The 19,020-nt window shown below is 38.8% G+C and overlaps 1 protein-coding gene across 2 annotated transcripts in view; it reads left to right on the top strand.

The window, feature by feature from the left end:
• JMJD1C (jumonji domain containing 1C) overlaps window positions 1-15,513 on the top strand; it is a 178,055-nt gene extending 162,542 nt beyond the window's left edge. For both annotated transcript variants that reach the window (XM_075216329.1, XM_075216330.1), the window contains exons 17-26: window positions 231-436; window positions 1,450-1,728; window positions 4,136-4,304; window positions 4,424-4,514; window positions 5,711-5,841; window positions 6,651-6,773; window positions 9,766-9,905; window positions 11,459-11,635; window positions 12,484-12,615; window positions 14,547-15,513. In XM_075216329.1, the coding sequence (XP_075072430.1) occupies window positions 231-436; window positions 1,450-1,728; window positions 4,136-4,304; window positions 4,424-4,514; window positions 5,711-5,841; window positions 6,651-6,773; window positions 9,766-9,905; window positions 11,459-11,635; window positions 12,484-12,615; window positions 14,547-14,636 (1,538 nt within the window). In that variant the 3' untranslated portion in view covers window positions 14,637-15,513. The remainder of the gene's footprint in view (window positions 1-230; window positions 437-1,449; window positions 1,729-4,135; window positions 4,305-4,423; window positions 4,515-5,710; window positions 5,842-6,650; window positions 6,774-9,765; window positions 9,906-11,458; window positions 11,636-12,483; window positions 12,616-14,546) is intronic.
• The last annotated feature ends 3,507 nt before the right edge of the window (window positions 15,514-19,020 follow it).

The raw sequence follows: 19,020 nt of genomic DNA on the forward strand, positions 1-19,020 counted from the left end.
GTGTGGCCAATTTGGATTCTGCCCTGGTCACTGGATCTGTCTGTGTGGACAGTTTAGTGAAAGTAATTATAGAGGCCTTGTGGGACATAGAAAGGAGTTTGCAGTGAGGTAGACATTAAGCTTGTTTGCTTCCATTATGAGACCTGTTTAGACAGCCTTTTAAATTTGACTTGGGCTCTACACTACTGTAACACCTTTTAACTGTTTTTCACCTTCATTTTCTGCTTTAGAGAATAAAGAGCGTCCAGTGAACAAGCATATCAAGGAAGACCAAGTTAATGAAACCGTAAACTGCAAATCCTCCTCCCCCATATCGCAAAATAGCGAGCAGGGCTCCACCCTGCGGGACCTGCTAACTACTACTGCTGGCAAGCTGCGCCTGGGATCCACAGATGCTGGCATTGCCTTTGCGCCCGTTTACACAGCAGGCTATCCAGTGAGTGTTCGCTCTGTCATTCTACCCCTTCTATACGAATTTTTGTTATCCCTTTTATAAATAGTTACATTGTGCTCTTAAGTGCTAGGCATATCTGTTTGGATGTTCAGACTGTTTGGATTGCTGAAATCATGTGTAGGAAAAATGATGCTGTAAAGGGAAAGTAATTCTCTTAGCTAAACAGTTCTCAGACACCAGCTACTTGCCAAAGACAACCAACAACTTGGAAGTAAGCGGCAAACAAAGTTGTCTTTGAGTGGGAAACGCAAGAGCGGTGTTTAATATTTAATTGGTGCAGACAAGTTAAATCAGGTTTGAAACTGGGTACAGGGAGCTGCAAAACATTCCCAGACAATAGCAAGCTGAACTTGTTTATCTTGCTATTAATAATAAATAGTGTGTAACTTATTTATACGTTAATTAAGCAAATAACTTCCCACCATGGTCAAATATGAAAATGCCTATAATCATGGCCAACAGAGAAGATCTCAGTCAATTTGCATTATTATTTAGATATGTTTGGCAGCTCAGCTTGCCAATGTCGGTGTCTAAGCTGTTGTCGGCGTAGAACTCCAGGGCAAGAACATCATCATTTAGAATTTATAATAGATCTCCAGAATGTTCAGTTAGACACTCTATAATAAGTCTATAATGTGCTAAAATGCATTGTATGATCTCCGGCAATACAGGACATGTGTATGCTCTGTAAGTTCTAGACAACAGATTGTGTGCATCTTAAAATATGTTGTTTATAATGAATGCGACCCTTTTCACCTATACACAGTTGGAGGCAGGCACCGTCCATTAGGGACCTGTGATATCACGGAGGTCTTCAGTAACTGCTATCACTGTTGCCCTCTGCAATATGCCGACAACTTTGCCTAATGTTCAGCCAACTAGAACTGCCTTTGCCATCTCACTGCGCGCACAATGTCACGTTTTAAATACATGGAGCCTTCATTGGGATATTTGTTCGGTTTTAGTGAATCTATTTTTTCATGTTTTAATAACAGAACTGTAAAGGCGGAAGGTCTATGCCAAACATCTTAGATGACATCATTGCCTCGGTGGTTGAAAACAAGATTCCTGCCACAAGGCCACCTAAACCCAATGTGAAATCTGAGCCAAAGGAGGAAATTCCAGAGAGCCGCAAGCCGCCGCTGGAGGAGAACACACGAACACACAGCGATATTCCACATTCTTGGATCTGCGATCGTCACATTTTATGGTTAAAAGATCATAAACATAACAGCAACTGGAAGCTCTTCAGAGAGTGTTGGAAGCAAGGGAAGGTGAGTAACGGAGGGCAGGATCAATGGGCTGATACTCTATAGACATAACCAGCAGCGTGTGATCACTCTGGTCTCCTTTTCCTTGTACAGCTATGTGACCACCTTCTAACCTTGAGTAAGGTAACTGCTGTAAATAGATATATTCTTTGCCCATCATGGCACATCATATATTCAGGCCAGACTTTAAGTCAGATGTTCGTTTAAGATCTAGAAATGAAAAGACGAGAGCGATATGGTATTCTTAGGGGGGTATGTGAGCTTTTTAAGTTATTGCACCTCTAGCTGCTGATTATAGTTGTTGAAGAGTAGTGTTTAGTTTATATCGGGGTGCTTCCCCCCTACATCGCCCTGTGTGTGTTTTTATATAATGCTTTAGGCATAGATCTGAAGATTGAGCGAAGATCTCTTATACTAAATAGATGTGAACAAACAAGTTTTTATAATACTGTAACACTACATTTCACCAGCGATCACTCTCATTACCACTCTTCCTGATGGTCAGGATGCCACTTTATTTCCTGCTGTGTATCTATCCTCCTGGTTTGTTCTGTTGCACAATAATGTTTTATTAGGATTTGCAAAGTTTGCCTAACCTTGCCAATAAACTGAAAAATAACAATTGCCTCATATATATATCGTTCCCATGTGTTGACAGATGATTCACATGGTATTTACGTGTGTTGTATGTTCTGGATGAAAGTGGTTAGATGCGTTGTACTATAATACTGCTGCGTATAGTGAGGCAAACACATTTTCTCAAATATATTCACTTACAATAAACTGCTCGAATTTTTGACAAATGCGTTTTTAAATATTAGTAGTAGCTGTCATAAGATAGCTCCCATTTTAACATTCTGTGGTCCTTTCAATGTAAACGTTCTATTCCACACCCATAAGAGGCATAAAATGTTCCTCCTCTGTCACCCACTGGCTGGTGAATGTTCTAAGATATGAAAGACTTGCAGTCATTACAATAACCTGAAACGGTTGTTATGTTATCAGGCTAAAAAGATTAAAGGCTTTCTTAACGCTGCTTGTAAACAAGCTTGACATGTTTAAAAATGTGCTGCTAATGGTTGTAGTCATATGAAATTTGAGGAGACAAATGTTTCTTAGTGAAAGTGTTTGTTTACCTACTGTTATCAATTTGGTGGAATGTGAACCGCACTCCTAAATCACGCAGTAGTTCTTCTATGTGGAAACATATTGTATTTATTTCACAGATGTCCCAATGAGTGCCAAGAGATCATGTTGCATTAGCAATAGATACACAATAGAAAACAGACCTTCTGATGTGCTCACATACATCCTATATTACACTGGAACCCATTGTCTCTTTCAAAGGCTATTGGCAATACCAGAAGTTTACTGCTCTATGTATTCCTGCTGATATTTATATATTTTGGCACATAGTGTATGTGTGTATAGATATATAATGTGTGTGTATATATGTGTATGGAGATAGAGATATATATATATAGATAGATATATATTATGTGTGTGTGTGTATGTATATGTGTGTGTATATATGTATATGTATATATATAGATAGATAGAATATAATTTATTTTCTACACACATTGTGTGAAATTCTGCTCTGTGACGCGATGCTTCATCATATAATCAGATTACAGGAGGATGTGTAACGCCATCTGTTTACATCCTCACGTCTCAGTGGTTGCCAAGCAACAGCACAGATGTGTGTGAATAGACATTAATGCTATGATGGAGGAAACGGCATACAAATGAATGACTGGCTCTCCACCTGTGTTCTTATAATAATTCTTTTATATATTTTTTTCCTGTAAAATCTTTATTGAACATGATTTTTTGCAACAAACACACTGGGGTGGATTCAGTTGGGCACATTACTGTATAAAGTAACGTGGCCTGTGCACTATTACCGATATTAAGGTAGTAGTGAGCATACTTCCCATTAATACGATCATTTCATCGCTGGCTTTTTCCAGCAGGAATCTGTGTTAAAATTACCGTAATAACGGTAATACACTTAGCCGCGGCGCTATTCTGGGGGGAATTGAATCCCCCCCCCATTGAATGGAAAACACAAATTATTTTAATATGTAGTCTACAAAGATACTATAGTTTTCAAAGTAAACAGGTTTGTATATAAATATAAAACTAAAGTAATGGAATTATAAAAATAATTATGTAGAAAAAAAAAGGGATGAGACAGGCTTTTTTATTTTTTATAAAGCAATGTATTATAATACATTTTAATGTTCCTGATGTTTAAATGTGTCCAGGTAGTTATAGTATTCATTTGAAAAGTGGTGACTTCTCCAGATATCTTCTGTTAATATTTTATTTCCTGCTATCAGGAATAGGTTTGTAGAACTGCATGTGTCTTATACCAGTTCTAACCCAGCAAATGATTGTTTCTCAGACTGTTCTAGTTTCTGGGAACCACAAAAGAATGAACCCAAATCTGTGGAAATCGGAGGCCGTGAGCAATGACTTTGGGGACCATCAAGGGGATCTTTTGAACTGCAAGGAAGGCGTTGTGTCAAGCGGCAACGTGAAGGAGTTCTGGGATGGATTTGAAGATGTCTCCAGTAAGTTTCGTTGTTTATGAGCGAACAGAGCGTGAGGGAAGGATGATGACTTGTTTTTCTGTCAGTCACAAGTATCACACTTTTAATTGTTTTTTATTCTTCTCCCCCACACTAAACAGAACGGCAGAAACTAAAAAATGGAGAGACTGTTCTTTTGAAGCTGAAAGACCAGCCGTCTGGAGAGGACTTTAAAAACATGATGCCTGCAAGGTAACAATGCTAAGTAGTTGGCGCATTGCTTCAAGGTTCCCATCATTAAAGGAATGATGGGAAAACTCCATGAACAAATGTATAGATCTGCAGGTGTCCTGGAAATACCCACCCCCACCAACGTTGTTCATCAAACCCACAGCCCTGTTATCTGGGGTGGGGGGGTGTTATACCCTGGACATGGTCCCCTACCAATTTAATAATTCAGGGTAACAATTATACTTTGTGTAGCAGATCATCATGTGCACTGCAAGGTGGTGTAAATATTTCATTTTTGTCAACCCTGATCTGTAACTGACATAAGCATTAGAGCAATCCATTTAGAATAACATTAAATGGCTGCTAAAGGTACATTTATTTGCATCATTTTTCAGTGCGTTTCAATGCTCTCACTATTTAACAGTGATTAGTCTGTAATACGTTTAAGATGCAAGTTACATCAGTTTTATGAAAGACAAAAGTGTATTTTACATGCATTTTTATTTGCATTGTAAATGTATGGAAGCTGGTGAGAAAAGAGCTCTTATAATAATAATAGTGCGTGAACAGCATTAATAGTGTTTCCTGCATGATACCTGTACATTGTGCATTGTTGTAATACATTCAGTGACAGCCCATGTTTTATTGTGTTACAGAAAGTGCATCATAGCTCAGTTGGGTCCAGTACCCTGAGATTACACTGATTAAATATCCAACATAGTGTCACAGCTCCCCCTGCTGGGGGATTTATTATTTGTTTTATTCAGAGCTTTTAGGGCAGTCTAATCTTGATATTTGCTTTGCCCAGTATAGGACAATAGATCATCTATACATAGTTTGATGTTCTCCTTTTGTACCGACTATGAGCTAACACAAGGGGTTGCGCCTGCCACATCTTTATTATATCTTCCTCACTCTGGACCCTGGCCATGCCCCAGTGTCATTCCATTATTAAGGTCACGTTACTGACATGATAGACATAATCCGCTAATATAACAGCTCTGATTCAATCCGGACATTGGCTATTTTTATATTAACATTGCGTAATATTGCAGACGTTTATATTGTGACATTTATTTTTCGATTACGTTACATAATGGTTACGTCTATTTCCAATGCAAGATATGCTGAACATAATGGGCAATGTTTTCACAATAACAAGAAGTAACTTAATAATTTCTGACATTTCACTTAAAACACTCGTATGTTCTCCTCAGACATGAAGAATTCTTTGGGATGCTCCCGGTCCCAGAATACTGCAACCCAGATGGGAAGTTTAACCTGGCGTCTCACATGCCAACGTTCTTTGTGCGCCCAGACTTGGGTCCGCGGATGTGCAGCGCATATGGTGAGTTTATCATTAATAATTGCACAACGCTGATTGTAGTGGACTATTCACGTTATAATATTTATCCGTTACACTATTCCACTATTTGCCAGCATTGGTCAGTAAGATGGTAAACAGCTTACCTTCAGTGTTTACCAGGAATGTGTATATTCCATGGCCCCCACCCCTCCCCCCATGACACAGTAGTTTTCTTTCTCAGGACCTTACTAACCAATGCGGTAAATGGACGTTTTCCCAGGAACTAGAATTAAATATATCCATTAACATTTTATTCAAAATATTTTACAGACATATATCGAGTGAGGTATAGTATGTCCAGCATACATGGGTTACATAATTAGAGACCATTATTATGTCCTTTCTCATCTCTCAGGTTACATAGGATGAAATTGTTCATCATATAATCCTACAAGTTACCTACTTGGTGCATGGCACTGTGTGATTATAATACATGTAAGATATAAATGATGGCCATGTTATATTGGTGATCTCTCTCTTTGGTCACTGGTCGACTTTCAGCACCATAAAACAAACTCTTTCATATTTTTAAAGACATGTTTTAAAGTAACGATAAGTGAATGTGTTGTACATAGCTTTGTGCTGGGCTGGCAGGCACTTGTCAGTACAATGGACAGACTTCACCCCCTGCAATACATTACTGCTGAATGTCCCATTACATTGCAGTGTGACGTCACTATTATGAAGACATAATTACCGACAATGTGATTTCGTTACCATTCCCAAGTGACTGAATCCAATAAGAGAATTCATAATTGTCTGTTAGTAATTCCCATTTTATTACATTCCAGGAGTCATTGCCACAAAGGATCAAGACACCGGCACAACAAATCTTCACATTGAAGTGTCTGATATGGTGAACATTCTGGTGTATGTTGGTGCGATGAAAAACAACCTGGCAGCCAGTAAATCAGGTCTGTGACCTACTTTGTTTTGTACACACCTAAAAAAGCACCATACAGGCTCTAACACAATACTAACAAGAGAACGGTTACAACAGACTAATATTCATATAGTCAACTGTTGGGCCGCAATGTGAGACGGCAGCGGGTGTACAAGTCCTCAAGGGAGTAGTCCCACCTAGCCTACATCAGGGAGGTGTCCAGGGTGTCTATACAAGTTATATCGGGTCAGCCCCTATATTGGTATATCCATTATTTATACAAGGAAGAGTTGTTCACAAGGGTCATCCATTCACTTGGGTCCCTGGAGTCCAGCAACCTTCTAGAAATGGCTTTATGGGAATGGGATAAAAGATGTTTTTGCTGGTCTACATGAATGCCCATTAGAGGTGATATTAAGTTTCAGGGTCATATGGCTCAGGAATGCCCATGTTATCAAATAGGATAATGCTTGTTACATTGGTCAGCTCTGGAGTAGGTGTTAGTGACCCCGGAGCTGCGTGACTTATACATCATGACTGATCTATATATTAGGCCTCATGTGTAGAGTCCAAGAACCTCTGTGAGAACTTGGCCATTAATCCCAGACCAGAGATGCCTTACATTACTTTTGCTGGCAATTACTTTTTAGTTACGTCACCTACCTAAGCAATTTTATTGTTTTTATGTCCATTCTCAAGTATAAAATCACAAAAAAAAACTTTACCACTTGTCCCATTGTAACTATTACATTTTCAGAGCAATCTCAGATTTTTCATGAAATCTATTTGGCAATTTGTCCTATGTATAGACTACAAACTATGTGCTCTATTAATCAGGGACATTATAGAGGGAGAGACAGGGGAATGTTTTTTTGGTGATGCCACCAGATGTGACATTTGTAGATGTAAATATGCAGGAAGGGGTGTAATGCACAGTGGTATATGAAGGTAGTGGAAACTGAATAAATTAGGGACACTGAATCCTCCCTGAGTAAGTTTTGAAATGACGTTATCTTCATATCATTATCATTTATTTATATAGCACCAACATATTCCGTAGCTCTTTACAATTGGGGACAAACATAGTAAACTGGGTAAAACAGACAAAGAGGTGAGAAGGCCGCTGCTCGCTAGCTTACAATCTATGGGACAATGGGAGTTTGATACATGAGGTTAAGTCTACATTTTGCATTTCGGCCCAGCCAGACTGCAAAGGTAAAAGTGACTCATAAGATAAATGATCCTGTCACACAACAATGTTGGTCAAGGGGTAGTTGTCTTGTGTGAAATTGTGCAACAGGTGGTAATAGGCTAATGTAGTGAGGTTTAGAGGGTGGGTGAGGAATATTATAAGCTTGTCTGAAGAGGTGGGTTTTCAGAGAACGCTTGAAAGTTTGTAGACCAGTGGAGAGTCTTATTGTGCGAGGGAGAGAATTCCATAGAGTGTGACCGGGAATGGGAGGATGTAATGAGGGTGGATGAGAGACGCAGATCTTGTGCAGAACGGAGTTGGCGAGTTGGGAGATATTTTGAGACGAGAGGAGATATATATTGGTGCATCTTTGTTGATGGCCTTATAGGTTAGTAAAAGTATTTTATATTGGATTCGGTAGAAAACAGACAAGCAGTGTAGAGACATACAGAGTGATTCAGCAGAGGAATAACGATTTGCAAGGAAAATCAATCTTGATATATATAACTGACTAAAATAGGATACCCCGTACTGTTTCCTTGTAGAGGGTATTGAATATTTTATAGGTGTATAGGTAACTATTGTTAGAGATTAGGTGAGTGATCACAATGTACATGCGGTATAACTATTGTTAGAGATTAGGTGAGTGATCACAATGTACATGCGGTATAACTATTGTTAGAGATTAGGTGAGTGATCACAATGTGCATGCGGTATAACTATTGTTAGAGATAAGATGAGTGATCACAATGTACATGCGGTATAACTATTGTTAGAGATTAGGTGAGTGATCACAATGTACATGCGGTATAACTATTGTTAGAGATTAGGTGAGTGATCACAATGTACATGCGGTATAACTATTGTTAGAGATTAGGTGAGTGATCACAATGTACATGCGGTATAACTATTGTTAGAGGTTAGGTGAGTGATCACAATGTGCATGCGGTATAACTATTGTTAGAGATTAGCTGAGTGATCACAGTGTACATGCGGTATAACTATTGTTAGAGATTAGCTGAGTGATCACAATGTACATGCGGTATAACTATTGTTAGAGGTTAGGTGAGTGATCACAATGTGCATGCGGTATAACTATTGTTAGAGATTAGGTGAGTGATAACAATGTACATGCGGTATAACTATTGTTAGAGATTAGGTGAGTGATCACAATGTACATGCGGTATAACTATTGTTAGAGATTAGGTGAGTGATCACAATGTACATGCGGTATAACTATTGTTAGAGATTAGGTGAGTGATCACAATGTACATGCGGTATAACTATTGTTAGAGGTTAGGTGAGTGATCACAATGTGCATGCGGTATAACTATTGTTAGAGATTAGCTGAGTGATCACAGTGTACATGCGGTATAACTATTGTTAGAGATTAGCTGAGTGATCACAATGTACATGCGGTATAACTATTGTTAGAGGTTAGGTGAGTGATCACAATGTGCATGCGGTATAACTATTGTTAGAGATTAGGTGAGTGATAACAATGTACATGCGGTATAACTATTGTTAGAGATTAGCTGAGTGATCACAGTGTACATGCGGTATAACTATTGTTAGAGATTAGGTGAGTGATAACAATGTACATGCGGTATAACTATTGTTAGAGATTAGGTGAGTGATCACAATGTACATGCGGTATAACTATTGTGGACCATGAGAGGCTCCACCTCCTCTTCCTATCTGAGTTCCGCTCCTAATGAAACAAACCACAGAATACTGGCGATGCCAATTTGTGCCAAAGAGTGGTTATTGGTTACTTGTAAGAATTTTATAGCTTTGTTTCATTCTAAATGAAGCCTTGTTTCTGTCTTAGGTGTGTTGAAGAAGTTTGAAGAAGAGGACCTGGACGAATGCATAAAGAAAAAATTGAAGGACACCGGTGAGGTTCCAGGTTCTCTATGGCACATTTATGAGCCTAAAGACGCAGATAAAATCCGAGAGTTTCTCCACAAGGTAAGGCATGGTTTGTTGGTATTTGTGAATAAAAACATTCAGGGGTACAAGAGTGTGTTTTGTATTTGAAAATAACCTGGATAATATATAAAGATTATCTTTACGGGGGGTATTCAATTCACAGAGGGATCTCCGGAAAACGAGCGTTTGAAAAATATTACCGTTAATACGGTAATTTACTCGCTGAATTTCAGCTCTGAAATCCAGCGAGTAAATTACCGTATTAACGGTTTTTACGCGCATATTACCGTATTAACGGTAATATTTTTCGAGCACTCGTTTTCTGGAGATCCCGCTGTGAATTGAATACCCCCCTAATTGTTTAATCATATCTAAGAAATGTCCTGTAAAATGTGTAATAGATGCAGAATTTGACCTGCAAACATAGTGCTTTACAATACATAGGGATGAAACGGTATATATTTGGTGATTTGTCCTGTAGATGAAGTCTGAGCACACTGCCAGGCCTAACTTGTATAAACCAAGGGCCTTAATATGGGACATGTTGTCATGTAATACTATATCATTGCCTTTAATTGTCTTCCTAATGTGCCCTTCAATAGAGGTATTAAAACTGAAACATGTTGTCTACATAAGAGCAACTACATTTACAAATAGGTCTGGTGACAAATTCAGGACCTTGTCAGAACTGAAGGTGATTGAGATAACGGCAGACACTTCTGTGTTCATAGGGGAAATATAATCATTGGCAAAGTCCATTTTACTGCAGCCATATCAGACTCCTAGTAAGACGCAAAACTTTCATTGTCGTTGCATTTATAAGGAATGAGCTGTATTTGGAGATGTTAAAAAAAACTAAAAAAAACAAACTTGCATATTTCATTTATTGGGGGGAATTCAATTAAGACGGCAGATCACGGTTACGCGGGCTGTGCACATAACGTGTCAATACGGTACCACAACATCGCAGGTGCAAAGGGAAATCCGCAATGTTGCGGTAACAGAAATTGTGTAACCGCGATCTGCCGTCTTAATTGAATACCCCCTTTTTTATTTTAAGTCCAAAGACCCTTTTGTAAAATATTTTTTTTTTGTTCTTTTTAAACTGGAACAAAATGTGTTGATACGTTTAAATACCTTATTTGTATTAGTTATTACTAATATGTGAAGCATTTTGCTTTAATGTTCCTGGTAATAAAGTGGGAGGAACATTCCTCAGACTCTGTAGCAGAACAGTTGGATCTGGCACTGAGGGCAGTGTCAGAGTCCAGCCTATTACTCACATTCTAGAACTGTCTATAGACAGTCGGCCAATGACTATCGGCACCGTAGCACAGTCTCTACATATGACTTCTGCTTTCCTGGGGAGAGTTGAGAAACTTTTCTTACCGTAGCATTGATGTTGTGGCGTTTCTCAAAGATTTCAGTTTAACTATACTTTTATGCAAGTGTAAAATGTACTCTTAGTAGAAACTTTTTCCAAACTCTAATGTTAAGGTTGTCTTTTTTGTTTAAAGTCTCATTTTACAAATGTTGTAGTAACTACAAGCCATGGTCCTAGGAATTTCATTTAACACACACACCTTTTATAGGCTGCAAAGGAGCAGTGTCTGGAAATACTTCCTGACCATGACCCAATACGAGACCAGAACTGGTACCTAAATAAGAAGCTCCGCCAAAGTCTCCTGGATGATTATGGTGTGAAAAGCCACGCGCTTGTCCAATTCCTTGGTGACGGAATCATATTACCTGCTGGAGCCATTTATCAGGTGGAGTAGCAATATAACATTTCTGATTAGTCAAGTGGCTATAGCCAAGATACCTGCATAGTACGAAGACCTGCTATTAGGGTATCACATAACCACTTACAGACTCCACCCATATAAGACAGAGGAATAGGTACGGCGATAGGGTCGCTGATTTTACTGGTATAAGGGCTAACTTAGATCTTAGATAATTATCCTGCTGACAGGACATTTATAAATAGTGTCTGGCCATCATTTTGTACAGATATTGGATTGTTTTGTCGTTGCATATTTCCCAATGAAAGGACATTTATTGAATAGCATTCAATATTGGGCAGCATGGTGGCTTAGTGATTAGCACTTCTGCCTCACAGCACTGGGGTCATGAGTTCGATTCCCGGCCTTATCTCTGTGGAGTTTGTATGTTCTCCCTGTGTTTGGGAGGATAACGGAACACCTGGAGGAAACCCACTCACACTCCAAAAACATACTGCTATTAAATTGCCCTTAGTCTCTCTTGGTCTGTGTGTGTTAGGGGATTTAGATTGTAAGCTCCAATGAGGCAGAGCCTGATGTGAGTGAGTTCTCTGTACAGCGCTGCGGAGTTAGTTTCGCTATATAAATAGATGATGATGAATAGCATTGTCTTTATGTGAGTGTTTGACACAAATACATGTAGGACGATCTGCATGTGTGTGTATCCTGGCAGTAACATCCTGTATGCTGTAGATCTACGTCCAGTGATCCAGTGCTTGTACTCAGCTGCTCTGCATTCTCCCCATACTGTGGGTGGGGAATAAACGCACTCGCTCATGTGTCAGAGGTGGGTGGTGTGGAACTAACACTTGTCCAATGTGTTTCTTGTGTGGCAGGTGCAAAACTTTCACAGCTGCATCCAAGTGACTCAAGACTTTGTGTCCCCAGAACATCTCGTTCACTCATTTCATCTAACACAAGAGCTGAGGCTTTCTAAAGAAGAAATTAATTTTGATGATAAATTGCAGGTAAGAAGTTGACAGACAGTGTTTCCTGGCGTTCTTGCTTAAATTGGCAAGAGCACACTGTCCTTCACCACCAAATATTAATACAGACTTCTCTTATTGCTATTCTCTGATTCATGCCATCAGTGGCTGTGCACAAATTAAAATCCTTGTACTTCAATATTTTTTCCTAATGCTGCTTTACATCTTTTTTTTAATAAAAAGTAATTGTACAAGCTGAAATATATATACATTTGGTTATAATAATTGTAATAGGGATTAGTGATCCCTATGTTAAAGAGCCTGTACACGCACGCACCGCTTTAAATAGGACATATTGCACCTTCCAGTTGCTCTTTGGCAGAAGCTCATTTCTAGGTGCGTTGTCTCCAGTGTAAAAAAAATTATTAAATTCTAGTAAAAACCAGGTATCAGCGTAACGGTCTACTAGCTGTGATGGATATACAGTCTACACACAGAGACAGGCATGTCACATTTCTCTTGCACATACAGTTGGGGGACACTGCTCACCTTAGTGTATAGAGGGCGCTGTGAGAGTAATTGTACTGAAAACTTATCTACCCTGCTCCCCTCCCGTCTATGCCCCGTCCAGCAGGAAGCTCTGTTTTTTTTTAATAGTCTTAATTTTTACTTAACTTTATTTAAAATAGGTTTATTTTTGCCTCATACTGTTAATGCCACAGCTGTACTCAGGGAGAGCACTGACAGTGCTTTAGTGCCGCACACCCTGAGGTAGTTTTGGGAATGGAACTTATTACAAAGGGCCCTGTAGGTTTTAAAAATAAATAAAAATCTAACATTAATAATACAGCCTGAACAGAATGCTAATGACTATGTGCAGGTATTGTACATACAACATTTTTGGGAAAAAATTCAGCTACAAAACTGCATCCCTCCCCCTGTGTGTTAAATGCCTTATTAATAGGCATTATTATAATAAGCTGTTGGTGTGAGCAGATGTTCCTGTCCCACTGATCTTATGTGATCCTTCATACCAATGTCCTGAAAGCTGACAGCGTAATATCACAGGATGTGTGACTCAGGAGCGCAGTGAGCATGCTCCTGCCAGGACCTGGGCTATTTATATTCTCATGAATGTTCATAGCTGCTCAGAAGATGCTAACTGCATGCAGACATGTAAGAAGGTGGATATATGAGAAACTGTAGTGCTGTAATATAGTAAAAATAAGTCCAGTGTTGTGTTGTCTTTCATATATGTCAGATATCTGTCTAAGATGCAGTTTTGTGTAGTTGATACTGTCAACTTTTCAACTTCTTTAAGTAAGCCCTGGACCCCAAAACTTACATACCTGGGGTCCAGTCTTCATGCTATCCAGAAAGTCCAACAGCGGTACAAGAAAGAGATTGATATATATCTATCTATATATTCATATTCCTATGAACGGTAAAGACAAATCAATCGCACTTCCATTGTGTTGAGCAAATAGGGCAGTCACCATAGGGTATAGTTATCACTTTGGAAGACTTCATGCTTCAAGCACATTGTAGTTCAGGAGTAATGCTTGGTGGCCGGATCTGAGCACTTTGGCCACAAGTGCCACAGAGCGACTCACCCCTTTATCTTGTTTTCCACTATTGTGTATCATGATAGTGTTGGGGAACCATAAATGGTACAGTGGTTGCTTAATTTACCAACCTTCACCAATCATATTGCAGGTTAAATGGTATCTAAGTTATACAGATACTGTGGACCTGCACTCCCAGTTATATCCGTGGGTGTTACACATTGCCATGTTTATTCATGATTACAGTAGCACTAGTGTTATCTTGGTTATAAGGCACCACAGAGGTTCCTATATTTTAAAAAAAGAAAAATGAATTAAATATGGCAATCTTTACACACTAAAGTGATAGAACATAGAAAGTACTGTATCCAGGTCCTAAATACTTACTTTGTTTTTTTTTTGTACCAGGTTAAAAACATCTTGTACCATTCAGTGAAAGAAATGGTGAGAGCATTGAAGATGTACGAAGAAGAAATGAAAGACATGGAGGAATCTTAAGTATTTTCAAGGTGGATTTTTAAGAGAAACGGGGAAAAAAACCCAAGAAAAGACAAAAAAAAAAAAGAAAAAGAAAAAAAAAAACAGACACTGAGCACCCATTGCTAAGACATCAGTGCCAAGAAACTTGCTTCAAGTATTTACTTGTTACTGACACCATACCAGTATAACATTATCATAGCTAATGTGATCCGAAACGGCCACCCCCTCCTGAAGTGCATTACAGGCCCAGCCAGCTTTGCAGGAGGAAGCATCAGAGCGCGCTACACTGTATCATAGTGTATATTAAACGTTTGTGAAAAAGAAATGTCAAAAGATTTAAATGTATTTATTTTTTTGAAAAAAAGAAAAGAAAACAAAAAGTTCTATGCTATATTGTTGATCAAATGTAAATGTGACTTGTATAGTTTGCTAAAATAATTTGGATATTTTTCACTACATTGAGACAGTAACTGTGAGGGTAAAACACAAATCACCAGCTATTGCCTGCATTTGGAAGCATTCATAACATAATCTGAAAGATTACTGCCAAATAACTGTAAACTTTGTATAATATTATAAAATATAACACGGTATTAAAATAAAAAGACAGTTCAATGTTTTATTGAAGCCTACTCAATGTATAATTAGACATTTAAAAAAAGATGTAATTTATTTGAAACAAGTTGTCTCATTTTAGTAAAAATTTATGTGACATTTTGAAGCTAAATATTAAAAAACTTAATATGCTATGTAAATATATACATATATACATTCAATGATGTATTTTTTTAAAACATTTGCTTGCTTTAATTTGTTAAAAGTGCAAGTGTTCCACATGCTTTGTACATTGAAGTTGAAAGAAGTTTTACATTTTCCATTAAAAAGACTTTCTCAAATGCTGACTTGCTGCAGGTGTGTGTCACACTTAGTCATAACCCACCCGATCCATGTACACATAGAGTAGACATGTAAATGGGAGGACATGTAGAGTAGACATGTAAATGGGAGGACATGTAGAGTAGACATGTAAATGGGAGGACATGTAGAGTAGACATGTAAATGGGAGGACATGTAGAGTAGACATGTAAATGGGAGGACATGTAGAGTAGACATGTAAATGGGAGGACATGTAGAGTAGACATGTAAATGGGAGGACATGTAGAGTAGACATGTAAATGGGAGGACATGTAGAGTAGACATGTAAATGGGAGGACATGTAGAGTAGACATGTAAATGGGAGGACATGTAGAGTAGACCTGTAAATGGGAGGACATGTAGAGTAGACCTGTAAATGGGAGGTCATGTAGAGTAGACCTGTAAATGGGAGGACATGTAGAGTAGACCTGTAAATGGGAGGACATGTAGAGTAGACATGTAAATGGGTACATGTAGAGCCTGTTTCATGGCTCTTATGTTACTCATTTATTGGATTAAAGATTCTTGTTCATAAAAATAAATTAGTTTAATATAAACAAACATGTCTTCAGATTAAAGATTTAAATGTGAATATGCCATATTAGACACTAACCAATGTTTTTTTTTGATTCATATATTTTTGTTTTTCCTTTCTTTCCCGCCATAATTTTTCTTTAATCAAACTCAACATTGTAAAACAAAGGTGCTCTGAGATTTGCCGCAACACTTATGAAAACTTGTGCACAAGTTGTTGTTTTTTTTTTCTTCAGTAAATGAAAGCACAATTGGTTGCTAAGGTTTACCTTTTGTTCAAAACTGTTTCTTTTTATAAACATCCCCCAATATATTGTTTAAAAAAGGGCAATTTTAGATATTATCTAAACTTTGAGGTAACAAAAAATGGCAGAAATAAACACTAACCCCATCTACCCCCAATGATAGATATAGATATATATATATTAGTGTATGTTTGTATGTATTTTATTTATAAGGCGCCACAGATTAAATAACTCCAGATACAGAAGCAAGTAAAAAAAATAGATGAGGGTGATGCACATAAATAGTACAGATGAGTGTGAGTATAGCTATGGGGACTCTCACAGAGTGCAGCAAAAGACATAACAGGATGTACAAGGGAGTCAGTCAGTGACCAGACATGGGACAATAGGTAGAGAGGACCCTGCCAGCTAGAGCTTACATTCTAAAGGGGAGGGGTGAGAGACAGTAGGAGCAACTGGGAGAAAATGGAGTTGGCCGGCAAGAAAGATGAGGTAGGTTAATGTGTGAGAGCACCGCCCTTTAGTGATCATTTATATTGAGAGATATTGAGGTTCATTATCCACAATTAGATACAGATCATTGAAGGGTTAAGGGATTTACTCGGTGCCGTTAAATTACACAGTTTGAAGAAAGAGGAGGTGGTATGATAGGCGAGCTTGAAAAAGTGAGTTTTGAGTGAGCGTTTGAAAGACTGAAGGTTGTGGGTTAGTCGAGTGAGGCGGGGTAGGAAGTTCGAGTGAGGCGGGTAGGAAGTTCGAGTGAGGCGGGTAGGAAGTTCGAGTGAGGCGGGTAGGAAGTTCCAGAATGGGGGCAGCACGACAGAAGTCTTGAAAGAGAGCACGAGAGGAGGTAATGGGAGGTGAAATAAATGAGGCAGAACGTAATGGCCAGGTAGGTATGTATCTCAAGACTAGGTCAGAGATGTAAGGGTTTTATAAGCAAGTGAAAATGATTTTAATTTTGAAATGGATAGGGAGACAATGAAGGGATTTATGCAGAGGAAGATGAGCCTAGCTGCAGCATTCTGTAAGGATTGAATGTCAGAAAAGTGAGACAGGAAGGCCAGTGAGAAGGAGGTTGCAATAGTTGAGACGAGAAATGAGTGAATGGACCAGGATGTGGTTGCTTCCTGAGAGCGTAAGGGATGGATTTTCATGATGTTACAGAGGAGGAAGTGGCAGGATGTGGTGAGGGACTGGATATGAGGGGTAAAGCTGAGGGCAGAGTCCAGGGTGAATCCAAGGTAGCAGGCTTGGGTGCCAGGAGAGAGTTATGTTGCCAACCAATAGGGAGATATTGGGAAGAATTGCAACATTGGCAGGAGGAAAGATGATGACCTTGGATGCAGATATGTTGAGTTTGAGGAAACGCTGTGACGTTGGGGTAGTTACAGCTGAGAAATGATTAGATTCTTGGGTTAGGAAGGCGGGAGAGAGGTCAGGGGATGAAAGATAGATTTGTGTGTCATCGGCATAGAGGTAGAATTGGAGGCCAAATGATTGAATGAATTCACCAAGAGAGGTGGTGTACAGAGAGAAGAGCAGAGGGCCAAGGGAGACCCACGATTATGTAAGGGCAAGGAGACCATGGGATCGGGAGAGAAAGAGGTAATGAATGGGAGTGAGATTATTGCAGACAGATCTTGCATTCCAGAGCGCGCAGGATAGGGAAAGGTGTGCGAGTGTAAGGATGGCAAGATTGGATGTCCATGGGAAACAAGGCGATATGTGGTGGGGGGAGGGGGGGTGACAGCGGATAAAAGGGATAGACTTGGGCATGGAGTAGTGATGTGAGGTAGTGGGTGGAAGTGTGCAATGTACAAGCGTTTGTGAAAAAAATATTGTACAGACTGCTTCCATTACCCCCTTAACAGCAATAATAGAGTGGCGTCGCACAGTGACGTCATTTACTCGTGCCGGGACCTTCATTGATCACAATACTTGCACGTCCGTTTTACAAACCGTAGGAATTATAAGTGTGGCGGGAATGACATCGTCGCCCCTCAAGTAGTCCGGGGTAAGTCTTGTTGGTGTTTCGGTCATTGCACACACATACCCAACCCAGCTAAGCAGCCACACTGATTTGCAGCCATTATACAGTGATTCTGTATAAATAGATGCTGCTAATGATTATGTATAATTAACAAACATACATGTTTAGTGTCTTTAATCAGCCCCCAATAAGCTCCTAAACTCTCAAAGCAAAGGATAACAATTAAAATCTTAAACAAAGTAGTGAAATAGCAGCATAATATGCATTAAAAAAATAAAATAAAGCACTAGGGGCTAGATTTACTAAGCTGCGGGTTTGAAAAAGTGGAGATGTTGCCTATAGCAACCAATCAGATACTAGCTTTCATTTATTTAGTACATTTTACAAAATGACAGCTAGAATCTGATTGGTTGTTATAGGCAACATCTCCACTTTTTCAAACCCGCAGCTTAGTAAATCTAGCCCTGGGGGGGAGGGGGGGTGTGTGTGTGTATATATATATATATATATATATATATATATATATATATATATATATATATATATATATATATATATATATATATATATGGGGTGTGTGTGTGTGTATGTGTATATATATATATATATATATATATTTATATTTATACATTTATATATATTTTAACTAATGTCTCCCCACACCTCCATGTTCCAGATACAGTGCTGCTGCTTTATTATCCAGCATATCAGAGTG

Source organism: Mixophyes fleayi, chromosome 6, assembly GCF_038048845.1.
Source record: "Mixophyes fleayi isolate aMixFle1 chromosome 6, aMixFle1.hap1, whole genome shotgun sequence".
NCBI lineage: Eukaryota > Metazoa > Chordata > Amphibia > Anura > Limnodynastidae > Mixophyes > Mixophyes fleayi.